The following is a 20,428-nucleotide window of genomic DNA, read 5'->3' on the forward strand; positions in this document are numbered from 1 at the left end:
TAAGTAATGACTTTCTTCTTTTCTTTTGTAGGTTGTCTTAGTCTTCGCTCTTAGTATTGGTGCTCTTGTAATATACTTCATAGATTCATCAAAGTGAGTATTCTAGTACGTTTTCCTTTCCTTCCTTTCCTGCAGCAATTATACATCTTTAAAGTGCTCCATTCATTTACTTCAAATCAGTGCTTGGTCTCATTGCCTGAGTGTGAAGAACTTTATAATAGTGCGTGGTCTACCAAAATAACGCAAATGGGAAAAAGATTTTATATAAACTAGATTGAACATGGTCACATTGAATCTGTAGAATGGAGATAAAAACTATTTTTTTTTATTGAGATTATATATACTGTTGCAAAATTATAGTTTTTATCTTCATTGGACATATGTAGAATCTTTCAAATTCAATACTAGAATAAGAAATGCAGGAGAAGAATATTTGCCAAAATATTACAGTTTGCAGGAGAAAAAAGATGTCTTAGGAGACTGACAGGAACACCTCTGAAAAACTCTGAATGAATTAGACAGTATGAGCATTACATCTTGCATATCTGTTCAGATTTCCAACTCCTGGGTTTGATAGATTTCTCCCAAGATAAGGTGAGCTAGTAAAAATCTGCAAAGTGTCTCAATATTTTTTAGATTTCCACCAACATTATCATATAGTGTTTTAGTATTGGCCAGGCAATAGAAAGTTTCATCCTGACCTTTTGAGGTATATGATGGTTTGATACAAACCAGTGTAACCAGGAATATCCTCTTTGTTATCATTCGTACTCCACCCTTGTTTTCATATCGAGCTGGACACTGTCAGTGGTGTAACAGGCAAACTGGTCGCCTAACACGGAAGAAACCAATAAAAGAGACTTAATAGAATATTATTCTGTTGAATCCAGTTATTTTGGGAGGATGATATTCTGAAGTATGAATAGCATTTTAAAGCTCTAGGGCTACATATTTGCCGCTTTTCTCCAAACTAGTTTTAGGCTTGCCATTAGTGTAATGGTTAAGATAGTATGCTGGAGTTACTCCATGTGAGCCAACCTAGCTATCTGTAATGGCAGTGGTTATGTTCTAAAACAATCCGTATGTGACTTGGAAAACTAGACATTTCACTGTTGACATCTCTACATTCTGATATTTAGGTAGGTGCTAGCACTAGCAAAAGATGCTCTTGAATACGTGGATGTCGGCTCTATATTGTGTGAGTTTCAAGCCATGTCTTTGTAGCCAGGATGTGTCAAGCATAACACAAATAACTAAGGTAGAGATTTTCTTTGTGGAGAGGAGCCAAGTGGTGGGAAAACTCAAGGTCTGTCTTGAGCTCCCTTGAAGTTAGGACAATAATTTTTCCTTCTTAACATTATGGTGAGTGTTCTTATTAATTGTAGCAAATTTTTCTTTAATATGTCACCAGTGAAGCATATAAGGTGGTGCTTTTCTGAAGTTCTTTTTAAAAACTTTTTAAAGCACAATGGCAAAGCTTCTGGGTGCCCAGCATATCCAGGTCAAAAGTGTCAAATCAAATAACACCTGTTTCAATTTCAGACCAGCAAAATACAGCTATTTGTCAGGGCAATTGTCTTTTGTGAAACTAATGGTTTATATAATGGTTTTTAGGCACTGCATTCTAGAAGCCTTTGTTCAATTGTTTTCCTCAACGAGAGCGAAACTGACAACATGGCAGATTTCTCTGGGGTGCTTAAGCTTTCTGTGGGCCACCTAATCAATGTACAGCTACCAGATTATCGGCTGCTCTGTCAAGGAGATAAAAAAGTGTTTTAACTGTAGGTTTCTCTGGGTTTTCAGCCAATGTTTAACTCCCGGCTGAGTTTAAATTCAGCAGCCTCAAGCTAATATACTCTACTTGCATGCTTTTCCTTTGTTTTCTCTTCCTCTCTTACCCTACTTTCTTCCCACACATATGTCTTTGGTTTTTTTTTTTTTTTTAGTAAATACTCATTAGTAGTTTAATTCAGGTTAGAATCTTCCTAGATATATCCCTGAAGTGGAAAAATTCTGCTTTATTCTGTATTAGCAGCTGACCTGACACCCATTTCAGCAATGTAGAATCAAGTGTAGTGATATATCAGTCCCAAGTTTTATAAGATTTTTAAAAGTTTTTTATAAGATTCCCAAGTGCATGATTAGTAGAAGTAATTCCTTTTAGAATTTGGTTAAACAGGAAATAATGAAGGTAGGCTGAAAGGAAGGCTTGTGATATTCTCAACAAAACAACAGAGGAACAGAACAACAGAGTCTATGGCTTGGCCAGGAGCAGTGGAGACAAACAGGATCTAGCGCTCACACCAGCCCGATAGTGACATATACCATGGTGTGCTTTCCCTTGACAATGCATTCTATACGTGTTGTATTCTGCCTGTGCCGTGGACACTTAGCTGTCATTTGATCTTATCACAGAATCATTTTGGTTGGAAAGGACCTTTAAGATCATCAAGTCCAACCATTAACCTAACACTGCCAAGTCCACCATTAAATCATATCCCTAAGCACTAATACCTCCAGGGATGGTGACTCCACCAGTTCCCTGGGCAGCCTGTTCCAATGTTTGATAACCCTTTTGGTGAAGAAATTTTTCCTAATATCCACTCTAAACCTCCCCTGGTGCAACTTGAGGCCGTTTCCTCTTATCCTATCGCTTGTTACTTGGGAGAAGAGACTGACACCTGCCTCGCTACAACCTCCTTTTAGGTAGTTGGAGAGAGTGATAAGGTCTCCCTTCAGCCTCCGTTTCTCCAGACTAAACAACCCCAGTTCCCTCAGCTGCTCCTCATAAGACTTGTTCTCTAGACCATTCACCAGCTTTGTTGCCCTTCTTTGGACATGCTTCAGCACCTCAGTGTCTTTCTTGTAGAGAGGGGCACAAAACTGAACACAGTATTTGAGGTGCGGCCTCACCACTGCCGAGTACAGGGGGACGATCACTTCCCTAGTCCTGCTGGCCACACTATTTCTGATACAAGCCAGGATGCTCTTGGTCACCTTGTCCACCTGAGCATACTGCTGGCTCATATTCAGTCGGCTATTGACCAACACCCCCAGGTCCTTTTCTGCCATGCAGCTTTCCAAGCCTGTAGCAGTGCATGGGGTTGTTGTGACCCAGGTGTGGGACCCGACACTTAGCTTTGTTCAACCTCATACAATTGGCCTTGACCCATCGATGCAGCCTGTCCAGATCCCTCTGCAGAGTCTTCCTACCCTCAAGCATGTCAACGATCCTGCCGAACTTTGTGTCATCTGCGAAGTTACTGAGAGTGCATTCAATCCCCTGGTCCAGATCATTGATAAAGATCTTAAAGAGAACTGGCCCCAATTCTGAGCCCTGGGGAACACTGCTTGTGACTGGCTGCCAACTGGATTTAACTCCATTCACTGCAACTCTTTGGGCTCGGCCATACAGCCATTTTTTTTACCTAGCAAAGAGCACACCCATCCAAGCCACAAGCAGCCAGTTTCTCCAGGAGAATGCTGTGGGAAACGGTGTCAAAGGCTTTACTGAAGTCTAGGTAGACAACATCCACAGCCTTTCCCTCATCCAGTAAGTGGGTCTTTTTGTCGTAGAAGGAGATCAGGTTAGTCAAGCAGGACTTGCCTTTCATAAACCCGTGCTGATGGGGCCTGATTGCCTGCTTGTCCTGTACGTGCCACGTGATGGCACACTATCTTACGTATAGAGTGACAAAAATAATGTGTTCAATCCAAAACTGAAGAATACTAGTGTAAGCATTTGTCTAGAACAAAATGCCAGTGATCTGTTCATCCAAGACTCTTAAACTGTCAGTAGATTTGCAGATGCAATGGCAGCTATGTCCACAAAGGAATCCTACATGGCTTCATATACAAGGGGCATCAAGGAAGATGGGAATAACAACACCCCTTTCTTAGATAGTGAAGAACGGGGAAAGAGTGGAAAGACCACTGAGTTTTGTCAGGCAGGGATGTGTGTCATGATTAATTCTAGTGGAAGATGCTGAAGAAGTCAATAAGGCTCATACTGAAGATACTACCCATTGCTCCCTTGCTATATTCGTGGTACAGGGAAGGTGACTGGAACCAAAATGAATGCTGTCATATCTGTGAGAGGAGGGTAAACTAAGAGCATTTCTATGCTACCCAATTCATCACTCTAACAGACACTCTCCCAGACTAGTACCACATGAAATGGTATGTCCAGTGCAATGCTATTTGGAGAGATCTGAGGCCAGAAAATAGTGCAGCTTCATCAACATAGTATCCTCCATACCAGTTAGCCCTACATTTCAGCAGAGCCAGTTAAGCAGCTTTGTGTTGCTGTACAGTATCTCTGTACTAATTCTGGTTCTGGCACAAACTTAGGGATCTCTGCACCATACTCCATTACAAAATGTGGGCACAGTTGTGATCCAACACATCTGCTTTAATCTGAATTGACTTTTCTTAGTAAGAAGCAGTACTTAACTCACCCTTTAGGCAAGGTTCTGCACGAATTCACAAAAATAATCATTCTTGGTGGAAAGAATGAAGGTTATTCATTTTGAAAACTATAGAGAGCATTCCAATACCCTTCATTAAGATTATTCAGTTTTTTATTTAATGCTTCTACTTTTTGCAAGCAACCACCTTGAATCATTGTCTCCTGGTACCACAAGATGTATATTGAACGTTTTTCTTTAAAGTGAATACGTACACTTTCAGTGATACATGGTAGCAACTAGTGGAAGATTTCAGTCCTTAAAATGAGAATTTATTTAGCAGAGAATATTACTATCTTGGCATCCCTGTCAATTAAATCCAGTCACATCCTGATAGGAAATGTTTCACTTATTACTAAGGACTAGACCCTTTCTTTCCTTTATTTGTAGATTCTCATTCATAAAATACTGTTTTCTTGGACAATGGTATTTTTCAATACTGGAAATAGCAGTTAAATGTGAAACATTTGTTGAAGAGATATTATAAATATCACCCGCATAATTATTTTAATCTTTAGGTAACAAATAACCAAATAATTACATTTTTATTTTTAGAGATTCATTCACTTTAATGTTGGTCTTCCATTTTCAGTTTGAATAAAAGGAGAACATTCAAAGAAGTAGTCATAAGCAGTTACTTACAAGAGTTTTGATTAAGAAAGTGATCTACTTTAGTACAGAATAGCATCATATATCCTAATGACGGTTCTTTTCCAATTCATGTTTCCTTTAATATTTTTCATCATTTAATTCTTCAAGGTAAGGAAATAATGGAATTATCCTTCATTCTTAAGAGTAAAATCTGGCTTGATGTGCACTCTTTAGATGTTTCTCTAGAGTCTGCTGAATGTGCTGCAGTGGAATAGAGAGCTTGATGTCTGCCAATACTTCTTCATTTTCCATGCTTTTTTATAAGTAGTTTTCACAACCTTCCTCCTTCCTGTGTCCACTTCTGTTTTTCTGCATGTGAAAGGTGTTTTAACAGATACATATAGAAGTACTTATCTGAGTTTTATTTACATCAGCATTAAAGATTAATTGCCTATTTTCGTTTCCATTTGTTATCCTGACCTCTGCATATTATAATGAATTAGTGACTCGAATAGTGTAGAGAAGAACATTTGCTTTCCATGATCATCTTCAGGCATGGTCAGTAGAAGCGCTAGTAGAGAACTCAATTTTCTGCTAAACTGGTAACTCAGGGCTTCCATTTTCTATTTCTTGTAATGGTAGTAGCATGGAAACTGTTTATGGTGTGAATATCCTTTTTTTGCTCTGGTTCTGTTTTCTCTTCTGGGGTGCAATATGATGTAATATGCAACCATAGATATAAGATGTGCTTTTCGGGCACAGATATTTTTTTTTTTTTTTTCCAAAGAGCTTGCTTTCTAAGGGCTAGTTATTACTGTCCTGTCTTTTGAACTTTACCTCATTTACTGGAGTCCCTTCACTAAAAACTGACATCAATATAGAAATAAGAGAGCCCATCAATGGCAAGGTGAAAACATAAAAACTCTCACAACTTGCTTTATATGTTTTACTCACATGTGTTTTTCAGATTAGCTTTTTGGAGTTTGTATTTTCAGAGGCACCAGAGTAGTTATTCCTAAATAGCTGATTTTTTCCAGTACAGTGTCACATATTGTACTTGATTAGAATTGTACATAAAAGTGGCGTCTGGCAATGACTGTAAAACAGCTGGATCAAAGAATAACAGTGGCACTGTGAATAGGAAGATTTATACAAATATACACAGACATATAGGTTCATGCTGAGCCTTGAGCTTGATCTCAACTGTTTCATTCTTAATCAGACAACTTTATTTCTTTTTATATGTGGAAAATAAAAAAGTTAAACTTGCAGACAACTCTACTTTTTTTATGTTCTATATATCTTTGTATATCTGTATTTCAGAAGTACTTGCTCTTTTTGCATACTGATTGCATAAAATCCCATTTGTCTAGATCTGATATCCAGGGAACCTGAATACTGTCCAAACATAAAACTACTAAGTTTGTCTTAAGTATATCCATTAAAAAAAGGAAAATGCCCTTATTCTTAAATTGATTTATAAGCTAATTTTTAAAAATGAGCTTTGTGCTTTTTGCAAATGTGTCTATTCTAGATTTTTCTTAAAACTTTCCAAGTTTCTAAAACTATCAGAGAATATCCTACATACCCTCCTCATCTCCATACCCCTTTCATCAGTGCTATGACAGGAGAGAGAGGACAAAGATTTACTTTTAGCCACCACAAACTAAAGTTTGATTGACACCGATCATGCTTTGCTCTGGGGGAGTGAGAGCACTTGGCCCATTTGGGATTGCATTAATTGTGAATTAATTCCTGAAGAGTATGGGATAATGGAATTTAAAACACAGTTTTAATTGATCAGATTAATTATCTTCACAGCTCTGTTCTAGGATGTAGTTTGTTGAGGTAGTGTTCTTTGACAATGAACCACAAAGTTAATTTCAAACAGTAATCAAATAATTTTATAAAAAAAAAAAGAAAACATCTCTAATTGTTAAGCTACTTTGTTGTGTCTGCAGCTTAACTGCTGACATTTTGACTAGTGCATCATTATTTATTCTTTTGTCCAGCTTTTATTAAATATATAATAAAAAGTATCCACATATATATTTGACTGCATAAATATGCACTCTCACTTAATGACACATTAATTGTATTCTTGTGTTCAGTTCTATATGTGGATGACTTTTAGAAAGAATTGTCATTCCCTCCTGGAAGACAGTTTTCTTGAGCTTGATCTGTCTCCTGTGGTGCCTTTCAGTTCAGTTTTTTGGCCTTGGCTTCATTATTTAGAGTGAAGCAAGTCTTTGTTACGTACTTGCTTAGTAGCAATATTAGCTGGAAACACAGATGTGAGAGAGATTATACTAGAAATTGTTTAACAAAACAATGCAAAGTGAAAAGTCTGGTTTCTTGTTTTGGGGGATTCACACTGGTTTTAGCATTGTATGGGAATAGATTAAGAAGGATGCGTTGGAAAGAAATATTCTGTTTGAGGAATTTCCTGTCTGACTGTACCAGGAGAAAAGTGTCATTAGCAAGTTGTCTTGGAATGTTTTACTAGCAAAATATTTTTTTTTCTAAGTGGCATTTTATTTCAAGTCCTTAAGAACTCTGTTATTCTGTGGGAATATTTGAGGATAAGTTGTGATTGTATACCATGTTTGGCTTTGCTGCTTGTTTGATACTGCTGCCATTTTGTCTTGTGAAAGACATTTGATTTAGTGCAGCAAAATGTTCTATAGAAATACTACAAGTCTGATGAGGATTATTTATTTAAATCTGTTATAGACACAGATTGTCACTGCCTCAGAGAATTCACATCTTTCTCGTTTGTTTAGGCTGTATTACCCCTTTTACAGATATGTCTGAGGTATGGAGTTTAATTGAGTAGTTCAGTAAGTCTGTGTAAACACCAAAAATCAAGTATTATTAGATTCAAATCTCATATTTTCATTACAAATCAGTCAGCTTCTCCACATCACCTGGACAAATCTGCAGAACATTTTGATGACTCTTTCTGTTTTATGGCCCTTAGAGGAAAAAGCAATGGAAATTCCAGTTGTAAATCAAACAATTCAATGCTGCTACCTCTGAATTTCGAGCCAGTGACCTGATGTATAAAAAAAATTAAGATTTGTCTGAGATGATCAGAAATACAATTCTTGGAGAAAGTTCAGTGTTTTGATCTTTGATTTTGTCATTCATAAAATATTGTAATAGATTTTATTATAAGCTTCAGGTTACAGTTTGACTCATTTGTTTTTAAGTGTTGTGAATGTATTTTTCTTTTACATTTATGTGTCTTGCAGTTTTAAAAGAATGCTGTTTTCTGCTCCAGTAAACAGTTCTGGAGCTATTCTGTATCATTTTGCTGAGGACATCCCTTGCAGTTCTGTCTCCTACGGTCTTAAGTATTGCATTTACCAGTATTTTGAGTGTGTACAGATTCTTCATAGCATTTCAGTCTTCATATTTGAGGAATTAAGTAAGTAGGGTTTAAATTAACACTAAGCTTTGTGTCAACCCTTCCTACTTACAGTGAAATTTACTCATGCAAAAGTATTTTAATTATGTTTATAAAACTCTCTGTTTTGCTACACTCATTAACCCACACTAAGTGGTCACTAGAGCATTCCTTCATACTTTAAGTACACATTAGAGTTAATATATGTACATTTTTTTCATGATGCATGAATAGAGATGAAGAAGCTGACTTTAAATTCTGGGATCTGGTTCAAGGAAATGTTGTTAGACTATATTTACCATTGCTCAAATTGCTAAAATTACAATGGACTGTATCTTGGCAAGTAGATTAAAACAGTATTATTCCCTCCATAATGAGAATTCTTGGGAAATAATACAGACCATCTTATACAGACTATCCAGATCCCCCATGGTACCTTGCAGCGAGTCTCCTTGTCAATTTTGATTTTTTTGTTCATTTTAATTTTGTTAATACTGCAGCAATTTCTGGCAATTTTTGTGAGCTGATAAATTTTGTCCCATGCTGAAGTAAATCCAGTTGGATTTGTTCCCCCCACCTCTCCTTTACAAAAAAAGGGAAAAATAAAGAGTTAATTCGTAAAAACAACTCTTAGCTTTTTTTAACTGCTCAATAGTCAAATAGAGTGATAGGTGTCATTTTTTGATGTGAAGAAAATTTAGGTTAAATATGTAAATTCTCTTGAGTCGTTGCTTTCAAGTCACTTGGTTTTTACTATTCTAACAAATACAGCTTCAGCTGTTCCTACTGCTGATTCTCGGCAAATGACAAAATATGTGGTTTGTAAAGACTCTGTCAGCATCCTTTAAACAGATATAAAATTAAATAAGATTTTCGGTCATAAGTAAGGGCTAATTTTATCTTTGCTGTGTTTGTAATAGATAACTGAGTGTACACCATTGCTGGTTTAATTGAAAAGTGATTTGCAGAAGAATGCCTTACTTTGTGGCAATGAACATTAATTTTCTTCATTGCTCTGCAAAGTTTTGTGGGAAAATGTCCATAGTTAAGATTCATTGCTTTCATAATTGCATGCTACAGTTGAAGCCAGGTGTGTATGCAATGCAATGCAATGCATGGCCTCCACAGGCAATTGAATACCAGAAAGATGGAAGGTCTTTGTTAGGTACAGATGGTGTTAATTATGAGTTAAATCCAGCAGTAACAGTGATGTGTTTATTATAAGGCAAAAAGCAAAAGAAACAAGCCACAATGGGGGGAAAAAACCAGATCATTGTCCTCCATGTGTTAGTATGCACTTAGCTGTCTAGGACAAAGGGATTAGGTATGATTGTATGTTTTCTAGGTTTGCTGGTGGAAATCTGTCCCTTGAGATACAGCAACCAATTATAGGTGTTACATTTCTTGAATTATTAGAAAAATTGGATATAGTGAGGCATATCTGTAGAAATTAGATGCATATTTTATTTGCTATCCATCTCTCAGCTCAATGTTTGTATTTGTTTCCCGACATGCTCAGAGAGCTTGAGTTTGGTGGGAGTTATGTGCAGATAAAATTTGTAAAACAGTACCTGAATAACTCTTCCAATCTACTTAGGAGTTGAGGAAGATTGTAAAACTCATTTATAAAACCATCTAGTATTCTTCAACTAGATTATAATTACAAATAGAGATAATTCCTTTGTATGTGTTTATCGTATTGATGAATCAACATTGGATTGCAGTGATTTTCACTAGTTATACATAATCACTGGGTAGGCAATACAGAAATATCCCGTTTTCTCCAGACAAAATAATGCAATGAAGTTTCTATTAATCAATGCCAGTATATTGTGTTTGCTCAATGGTCAAAATTAATTGTTTCAAATGAACTAAATGAGAAATACTGTGAATGAGTTTCAGATAAAATGGAAAAAAAAAACTTTCCTTCTATAATAATTGGCAAATCAAGCTCTGGGGAAATTTTTGTTTTTACTGTTTTTATTCCTTGGTATTATACAGAAATTCTTATTAATCACGATATACAACCTTGATGATGTGATAAATTGAAATGGGATAAATTTTCTGGAGTGTTGAGCGTTGTAAAACATTTCAGTAAGGTCAAAATTGCCAGAAAACATCTAAAAATAAGAAAAATAATAAATTTGTGGCATAAATCACATCTCTTTTTGTATATGCAGTTCTGGAAACAAGCCATTATCATCTTCTATTTGTTTTGTTTTCTGTATTTTACTAACCAGCTTATCATAGAATGATTTGGATTGGAAGGGGCCTTAAAGATCATCTAGTTTCAACCCCCCTGCCTTGGGCAGGGACACCTTCCACTAGGCCAGGTTGCTCAAAGCCCCATCCAGCCTGACCTTAAACACTTTCAGGGAGGGGGCATCTACAACTTCTCTGGGCAATCTGTTCCAGTGTCTCACCACCCTCACAGTAAAGAATTTCTTCCTAATATCTAATCTAAATCTACTCTCTTTCAGTTCAAAACCGTTACTCCTTGTCCTGTCACTACATGCCCTTGTAAAAATGCCCTTTCCAGCAACATGTAACTTTTTCAGCTGTCTTGATGCAGAATCTCTGAATTGTTGAGATTGGAAGGGACCTCCAGAGATTGTTTAGTCCAACCCTTCTGCTTCAAGCAGGGTTATCTAGAGCAGGTTGGTCAGGACTGTGTCCAGTAGGGTTTTGAGTATCTCCAAGGATGGAGATTCCGCAGTTTCTCTGGGCAACCTGTTCTGGTGTTTGATCACCCTCACAGTCAAATGTATTTTTTTTTTCTCATGTTTAATTGGAATTCCATGTATTTCAGCTAATATAATTTCCTCTTGTCCTGTCATTGGGTATCACTGAGAAGAGTCTGGTTCTGTTTTCTTTACTCCATCAGGTATTTATACACGTTGATAAGATCCTGCTGAGCCTTCTCTTTTACAGACAAAACAGTCCCATCTCTGTCAGCCCTCCTCATGGGACAGTGCTCCAGTCTTTGTGGCCTTTCAATCATCTTTGTGGCCTTTCACTGGTCTCGCTCCTGTATGTCTGTGTCTTCATGCTGGAGACACGTTTTCTAATGCAGCCCAGGATGCTGCTGACCTTTACTACAAAGGCACGTTGCTGGCTTATATTCAACTTGTATATGAGGCTACTCAGGTCCTTTCTGCAAAGCTGCTTTCCAGCTGCAGCCAGTTGCATGCTAAGAAATCACTAAAGTTCAAGCTTGTATCATTTTGTTATTCCAAAAAAAAGTCAGTAATTTTAAATAACAAAACTTTATACATGCAGTGATATTTAGTGACTTTGTTTGTATGAAAATGTTGCCAGAGAGGCCTCTATGTAAATATCTGTCACTTGAATTAATAGCGTTTATACTGAACGTAGCAGGCTTAAGAGTTTGATCTTCAAAGCTAAGTCCTCATTTTTCATGAACCAATTCTTGTAAGGTTTAAATTTTCAGTATCTCTTAGAATATTAGCTGGACAAATAAGAGTATTGTATTTCAAGAATCAGATCCTTTTTTTAAGGGCTGGATGGAATTTGCTAGTGTGTTTTTTTTTTAAGCACTTTGCCATTAGTTTTTCCTTCTCCAGTTTGTACTGAATAGCCAGAAATTTGGTTTTGATATGGACAAAAATCTGTATCGCTGGCATGTTTGCAGGAGAGCATGACATGCTGCTCTCTCTAGTTTATCTCTTTTAAGGATGAATGGAGGAAATTCAGCTCTAAATTAAGTGTTGTCTAATTTGAATAGCCTGTTAGCTATATTTACGCAACAATGCTTTTTCAAATGAGCAGGACTTTACACTAAAACCTGGCTTCATATTTTTTTGTGGAGAGGAAAGGAAAAATTTCACAGCAGTGAAATTTCTAGACTAACACCAGTAGAATATCTTAAGCCTTGGTAAGGCCTCAAAGCATGCTTCTTTCTCTACACCATCGTATCAGAAATATGTAGACAAACTAATGAGAGAGTCTGGAGAAAAGCAAGAATGATGAAAAGTTTAGGAAACTTCTTGTGGCAGATAAGTTAAAGGAATGAGGAGCGGTCTTCGGAAAAGAATTTGTTCAGCCTGGGGAAGAAAAAAAACCCTCCACCTTGTGATGTAGGGAGAGCAGACAAGGCACCATTCCAATATGTAAATGGCAGTGTAACTAAAGGTCATCTCCATGGTGTCTGAAGAAACTATAAAATCTGTGTAATTTACAACTTTGCAGAATTAGTTTGGATCTTAAGTAAAGTTTAATAGCTGTGACAGTGGTGAAATACTGGAAAAGATAACCTAGAATGGTTGTGCAATTTCATGCAAAAGGAGCTTTGAAGAAAATAAAATACCTGGTGTATCAGTTGTGCATGTACTTGATGATACTCTGGTTGGTAGGATGTTGGACTATCTGATTAGTATGTATTCTGTAATGTAAAGGTGACTGTGTGGCCTGGGACACTAAAAGGAAATGAAGACCACTTTGTTGCTCTGAGGATCTAAGCCTGAAGAGTGGTAAGGGTATCTATAGGATTTCAATCTTACAAAAATATTTTTTGCCTAAAAAATACTTTTGATAAGAAGTTAACATTTAACATTCTCACGTTTTTTAACACAGTTTATTATTTATGATAAATGCCATTCATGGCAAGAAGGTTTATATTGGTGGTTCTGGAGTTGTTTGTATGAAGTAGATTTAAAAGCATAGGTTGGCACATCTATGATATGATCTGCTTTTGAGTCAAATTCTTTTGTATCTGCTGTATTTAAGAAAATATTTTTCTTTTTTTTTTTTTTGCTTTTTTTTTTGTTTTGGTTTGGTTTTGGATGCTGTTATGCTTTATGTGGGATACCCAAGTTCCTTAAAGGGGTGGAGGAAGACAGTGGCTTGACAAAGACTATAGCAGATTGGTGCCTTACCTGCCAGTTTTTCTCCAAGGAAGTGCCCATTGATAAAAGGGCATTTGAATACCACTGGCTGGTATTCAAATGTGCCAAACTGCATCTTTCTTTCCCAATGAATTGCTTCTGCTTTTGTGCACGGAGAAATCAAAAGGCATCAGGTTAAACATCAGGGTGAAAAAGGTCTGGAAACAGACTGCTGCTTCTGGTTGAGTCCTAGCAGTCTGTGTTGCTTTCTAGCTCTGTTTTGGGAAGATTGTCCCTACCTGCTCTAAATTCTATTAGTTTTCATAGGGCAGGATCTCAAATTTTGATTTGTGCAAGAGTAAGATAAGTCTTTCATTCACCTGAAGGTTCATAGCAGATGTTAGGTATAATCAGGCATATCTAGAAAACCATACTTCTAAAATATGTTTTAAGTTCTGTAGTTTATTCTCTGCTGTCCTGCTTGTATAAATCTTGCATTGGTTTTGATGCCATACTTAATTCATATCTTTGCATGAACTCGTAGGTCTGTGAGGCCAGTGAAACCAGAGTGGTAAAAGTATCTCTGTTATAGAATCATAGAATGGTTTTGATTGGAAGGGACCTTAAAGATCATCTAGTTCCAACCCCCCTGCCACAGGCAAGGACACCTTTTCACTAGACCAGGTTGCTCAAAGCCTCATCCAGCCCGGCCTTAAACACTTCCAGGGAGGGGGCAGCCACAACTTCTCTGGGTAACCTGTTCCAGTGTCTCACCACCCTCACAGTGAAGAATTTCTTCCTGATATCTAATCTAAATCTACCCTCTTTCAGTTTAAAACCATTCCCCCTTGTCCTGTCACTACTTGCCCTTGTAAAAAGTCCCTCTCCCGCTTTCCTGTAGGCCCCCTTCAGGCACTGGAGGCTGCTATAAGGTCTCCCTGGAGCCTTCTCTTCTCCAGACTGAACAGCCCCAACTCTCTCAGCCTGTCTTCATAGGAGAGGTGCTCCAGCCCTCTGATCATCTTTGTGGCCCTCCTCTGGACTCACTCCAACAGCTCCATGTCTTCTTATGTTGGGGGCCCCAGAGCTGGATGCAGTACTACAGATGGGGTCGTGCAAGAGCACAGTAGAGGGGCAGAATCACTTCCCTTGACCTGCTCGCCATGCTGCTTTTGATGCAGCCCAGGATACGGTTGGCCTTCTGGGCTGCAAGCGCACATTGCCGGCTCATGTTGAGCTTCTCGTCAACCATCACTCCCAAGGTCCCTCTCCTCAGGGCTGCTCTCAATCAATTCTCTTCCCAGCCTGTATTTGTGATTGGAATTGCCTCGGCCCACATGCAGGACCTTGCACTTGGCTGTGTTGAACTTCATGCGGTTCACACAGGCCCAGCTCTCAAGCCTGTCAAGGTCCCTCTGGATGGCATCCCTTCCCTCCAGTGTGTCGACCACACCGCACAGCTTATCTCAAAACCCCAGAGCCAATGTCCATTTTAAATTTCTATACGTGTCTTTTCATTTCTTTTCCGATACAAGGCAGGGAGTGATGATACTGCTAATATTTTCCTTGTCTTCCATAGGTTGTAATATGAAATGTTCCTCCCTTGGACACTTGAAATTACTCTGAAAAACGTGCTTCAGGGAGTAATTATATGGTGTTTCCATGGGATGAATAAATGATTGTAATAGATCTTCAGTTTCTCATTCTGTGGTTTGCTAGTCTTGTGAATTTATGTTTATTTTGAAAATTATATTGAATATTTGTGTTACAGCTCTACGTGTTATGTTGCATCTGAAGAGCAAACTGTTACTTGGTGGTTTAAGTTAGAATTTGCTAATCATGGTTGTCTCTCTGAATAATAATTTACTGTCTATACAGCAGCAATAAAATGTTTATTGACACCATTGTACTTACATACATATTCCTTTGATAATGACTTGGATCTGAACTTAAGAAATACGGGTTAAAAAAATTTAGACTAGCATTTAATTGCAGCTTAGATTCCAGTAGCTTTCACTGGGAACGAGTTCTCAGGAAATCTGTCCTGTGTTTATTTTCACTGTTTACTGTATGCAATAATTTGGAGGTCAGTTTGTGTGATGGAACTCTATAGATCACATTTATGGCATGCTCAGTTTTACTTCTCTGTTTTTACAAACTCATACTGTGCCGCTTGATGTATTTCCAGTATTGCTGTGAGAATATATTCTTGAATCACATTTGAAATGATTTTAAAAACTATACCAGTATATAATTGATGATACAAGTTAGAACCTTTCTTTCGTTTTCATCCTGTTCATCTTATCAAATTAATATCCGCATTTTTTCTTTCATCCTAAAGCATCTGACAGTGCATCTGCAAATACTTCATCCAGTGCTTTCTTTCGCAGTAGGCAGATTAGTTGTGCGCACTGAATTAACAGCATTCTTCCTTACCACTGGACAAATTTACAAGTCTATCTAATATAAAAGAGGAGATAACTCAGACAAGGTTTTAAAAATACCTGATACCATATAGTTGTTATCAAAACATAGATTGCCTTTCACTGATTGAACGTACAATCAGTGTCTTACTCTCTGCTTTTTAAGCTACAGAAGCGAGTAAAGATGTGACCTCTTTTCCTTTTTTCCCTTCTCTTTTCTACTGAAAGCTTGACAAATTGTAGCTTTTGGGACACTCCAGTAGTTGATGAGTCATTTCTGTTTAAAAATAGAATCCCTTGCAGCAAGGACACCCATTCCACTTTTGACGCATATGTCGATTCTGACAGTCACAGGGCCAACTATGCCATGTTAATTAAGCAACTAGGGGGGGTAAAAAAAGAAAAGCTATCTCTTCAGTAAATACCAGAGTTGGAATCCAACAACACTGAAAGAAAGAAAAAGGAAATCCCCGCGTACATGAACATGAATACCTGCATGCTTCCCCCCTTCTGTACTTTACTGACATTTTGAGCCTTTCTTAGATAGCTGGTGCAATTTTATGGGCATCACTATCCCACCTTTCTCTTTCTTTTTTTTTCCCTCCTTTTTTAAAATCCTCTGAGACCTGACAGAACACCAGCTTCACAAAGGGAATTGTAAGATCGGATTAGTCTGTACAGAAGAAAAGCTCTAATGGAGCATTACAATATTGTTATCCTTTTATTTGTGAGGCACTTGAAATACGTGCAGGAAGAGTGCTGCGAGAGAACAGTGATCAAAAGATCAGCTGTATTCAGCATAAGGTACATGTGATAGGGTACCCTGTACAAGCCTCAATAAGATAAAGAGCATAAAATACAAGTGTGATTAATATTAAAAATGGCAATTTGTTGCTTTGTAGTAGATCTTTCTCACTTTAGCACTCATAAAATTTTTATTACTCTTATCAGACCTAATGCAATTAGAGGGAGTGGGGCAGATTCTGTTCTTTAGCAAAATTGTTAGCTTGTGGCATATTTATTCATCTGGTATTGATGGGAATTATTTGGCCTCAAAAATAAGGGCCAGCCACGTGTGTGGAACAATTAGATGGCACATAAAACTGTATCAATGCCATGTTTTTTTCTGGAGATTTGCAGACTTGTTTTTCTTGCAGAATCTGCACCTTGATAAGCATTAGAAATAGTGGATTCTAGGTAAGCTGGTTTCTTTGCAATGTGCAGAAAATAATTAATTCCTATAATTCAGAAAATTGCAGAAGTTTGCTAGGGAAAGTGTGATACCCGTAAGATTCATTAAACAATGGGAGTATGATAGTCTGATGCCAGTAGCCCTAAAAGATATTGCATTGGCCATATGTGTTGTTCTTGTTACCATTATGAATTTAAAGTTTTCTCAAAACAAAGGAATTTTCTATTGACATGTAATTATTTAAATTTTTATTGATTATACTCCATCTCTGCTGAAAAAGATTCACATTTTTCAACAAAGATGGCTCAGTTTCTATCTATTCCTATGAGAAAATGGAATTACAAGAATAAAATTATATTGAGTATATGAAGTATGTTTTGAAATTATTTATATTTATACTATTAAACAGTATTCATTCTGAGTAAAAGTCCACTTAATGTAACTGAACTCAGATAACTAGCTCTGCTATTCACAAATAGTCATATTAGTCAAAATATTCTTAGGTGACTTATATTTCTAAAAAATAGAAGGCAGTTCTGAAGTCAACAGTTAGTATACTATTATTTACAGAAAATCCGTTCTTCACTGCACATAATCTTTCTGAATAATACTAATGCTTAAAAAAAAAATCTTGTAAAGCTCTTTGGTAACTTAATTTTAACCTTTATTTTTTTTCACCTTATATTTCAAATATGTGTTCAGTGACATGCATTATGTTATTAGCATAAAATTCAGGTGAGAAATAATTAGGATCCATAAATGTATATCAGAATAAAAAAGAAATAAAAAAATCACCTATTCTGAGTATCAGTCATTCTGTATAAACACTTCTACAGTATTACTTTTACTGTACATCTGAAGTGTTGCAAACCTCTTGCGTAAAATTAAGAGAGTAGAATAAAAGTGGAAAAAAATTCTCTGAACAATGAACTCTAACTGGAGGAAACATCAGTTGAAATGGATTTTATTGTTTACCAATTTTGAAAATTTTATAAAGAAGAAATAAAGCTAAGAATTAAATTCCTTCTGACCACTATTGGTTATTGCTTGTCTATTATAGAATTATGGCGTATTTCACATTTTTCATTTCATGCTTTTGAATGCATGTGAAGATATTATGATATCTTGCATTAAGGATTTCTTAAAAAGTTGGGGGTTTTTTTTAATTAATGTGGTTGTAGACTGGGAAAAAGGCTAAATGAGATTGTGAAATACCACTGTTTTGCGAGTTTAAACCAAAGGGCCTGTTGTGATAACTTTGTCACATTTCCTAATACAGCATTTCCTACAGGATTTTGCTTTAAACAAGCATCTTCTGATCAGAAAGATACTCAGACTTCAGAGTGATGTGATACAAAGTTTCTATTTACCTAGAGAACTAATTGCAGTGGTTAACTGACCTTGCTGTTAACAATATATGTTAACTTTCAATCCAAACATTTGGCTTCGTCTTCCACTTACCTCCTTCTTTCCACTGTAGTATTTTGTAGAGATATCTCTAGGCATGTGCAAATCATGTTTTAATCCCCTCTATTTTTTTTATATTAACTGAATTTACTAAGCTCATTTTCAGTTTCTTAAAATAGTACAAGTTTTTAGACTGAATTATTGTAACAGCTTTTTTTTTTTTTTTCCTGAACGCTCTGGCATTTCCATTTTATTTCTAACATTTCAGTTCAAGCATTTTACAGTCCATATTGGATACTACCGGACATCAACATTTCCATGATTTAGAGTACTTAATTTCAATGAAAACTCTGCATTTGCTTATCCTCCTCTGGTTATTTATGAAAGGCATGATAGCTGTTTGTGAAAGGCAAAGTTAGTGTAGTGCGCTCTGTTTTTACTGCTGCCTATTTAGCCAAAACAAAAACAGTATCATGCTATTAGTTGTGAAGAAAACTTTTCATTTAGTTCGAATTGAGGAAGATGTTTATTATTTGAACTGAAGCCCAGGATTCAATTTCTGTCAAACTGATGAAACTTATCTTCAGTGATAGCTATGTGCGTGCTCACTTACTATACGCGTGGTTAGCACATATTACGTAGTATTTTATTTTTGTGTGTATGTATGGAAATCCTATTTCTGCAAATGCTCTCTTAAAACTTGAGCTGATCTGAATAGTCTGCGTGCGTAGATGAGCACAGTACTTTGCTGTAGCTGCTTTTATATTCTCTTTGTTCTCCCGGATTGTCTCACAACTCCTATGATGTACAGAATATGAAGAAAAAGGTACAAAGACTTTAATGAATGGAATAAAATATTTGTGTTTTTATTTTTTCCTGGACAGTTTCACTGCAGTAACATTAGTTTGTGACTGCTTGTAAAAGTCTGTAAAAGAGAAAGGAGCACAACAGTAGTACACACTCTGTAAACCATTAGAAAGAGGCATTATTCTTCTTGGATATGGATTTTCTTTTTTAGAATAAATTCACAGTCATATAATCATAAAATGTGATCAGTAAATTCAGGGTATTTTATACTGCTTGACTGTATAATCTGTAAATCAATCATCTTTTTATTAAACTTCAGAAAGATAAATATAATTTCATACAAGTCATCACTGAATATAATATGGGATATAGACCAGTGAATATAAACAGTATTGTTTGGAATATGTGTGGTGTGTGGGTTGTTTGTTTTGTTTTGTTTTGTGTTGTTTTGGGGGTTTTCTTTGGTTGGGTGTGTGGTTGTGTGTGTTGGGGTTTTTTTTTGTTTTTTTTTTTTTGTTCTCCAAACAGTGTTGCTAAGTCACAGGGCTGTGAACACTGACAGAATATATTTTCCAGGACATAAATGGAAATGAGTCTGTATTCCACTTTACTGAATTCCTTAAGCAGAAGGGAGGCATTTGTTTCTGTTTTCTGTCAACCTAATATTTTAAACAAAGATGTGTAGGATTAGCTGGCTTTGAAACAAAGTTGAAGGGTTTTTTTTAATGCAGTGGTGCTGTTACTAGGTAGATATGGTAGCACAGAAACACACTAATAAAATACAGACAAAATAAATATTTCTTAAAACAGATTAGAAAGTGCAATTATTCAGAAAACTTGATGTTATATGCATTTCTGTAATGGACTTCAGCCCCAAACTTTGGGTTTTTTTCAAAGACAAAGTGTCCGTTCTCTGTCTGACCATCCAGAAACGAAGATTTGCAAATCAGTCTGGATTCTGTCTTTCTTGCAGTCATCTTTAACACGAAAGCTTTTACAGATGAATTCTAAATCATATTTTGATGAGGTATGTTGCCAGAACTGTAGAATAAGCTGACTTCTTCTCCTACATATATGTTGGTGACCTTCTCCATGAAATACATTCCATTTAGCGAGACCATGTATTGGAAGACATACTGAGGTATAAAAGGTTCTGTCTTTGCATAAGAGCTTTTCTGTTAGTAATTTATTAGCATATTTTTTCTTTATCACATTGCAAGTGAATTGTCGATGAAACAGATATTTTTTTTTTTTTAACTCATAGGAGTCAGTGAAAATTGACAAGGGAT

At 36.5% G+C, this 20,428-nt stretch overlaps 1 protein-coding gene across 11 annotated transcripts in view; it reads left to right on the forward strand.

Moving 5' to 3' along the window:
- KCNMA1 (potassium calcium-activated channel subfamily M alpha 1) overlaps positions 1–20,428 on the forward strand; it is a 554,299-nt gene that overhangs the window by 258,995 nt on the left and 274,876 nt on the right. For all 11 annotated transcript variants that reach the window (XR_011047946.1, XM_068398028.1, XM_068398027.1 and 8 more), the window contains one exon: positions 32–93. Coding sequence is in view for 10 of the 11 variants with exons in the window: in XM_068398028.1 (XP_068254129.1) it covers positions 32–93 (62 nt within the window). In the remaining variant the exon portion in view is untranslated. The remainder of the gene's footprint in view (positions 1–31; positions 94–20,428) is intronic.

The sequence above is a fragment of the Nyctibius grandis genome, chromosome 4, assembly GCF_013368605.1.
Source record: "Nyctibius grandis isolate bNycGra1 chromosome 4, bNycGra1.pri, whole genome shotgun sequence".
Taxonomy (NCBI): Eukaryota; Metazoa; Chordata; class Aves; order Nyctibiiformes; family Nyctibiidae; genus Nyctibius; species Nyctibius grandis.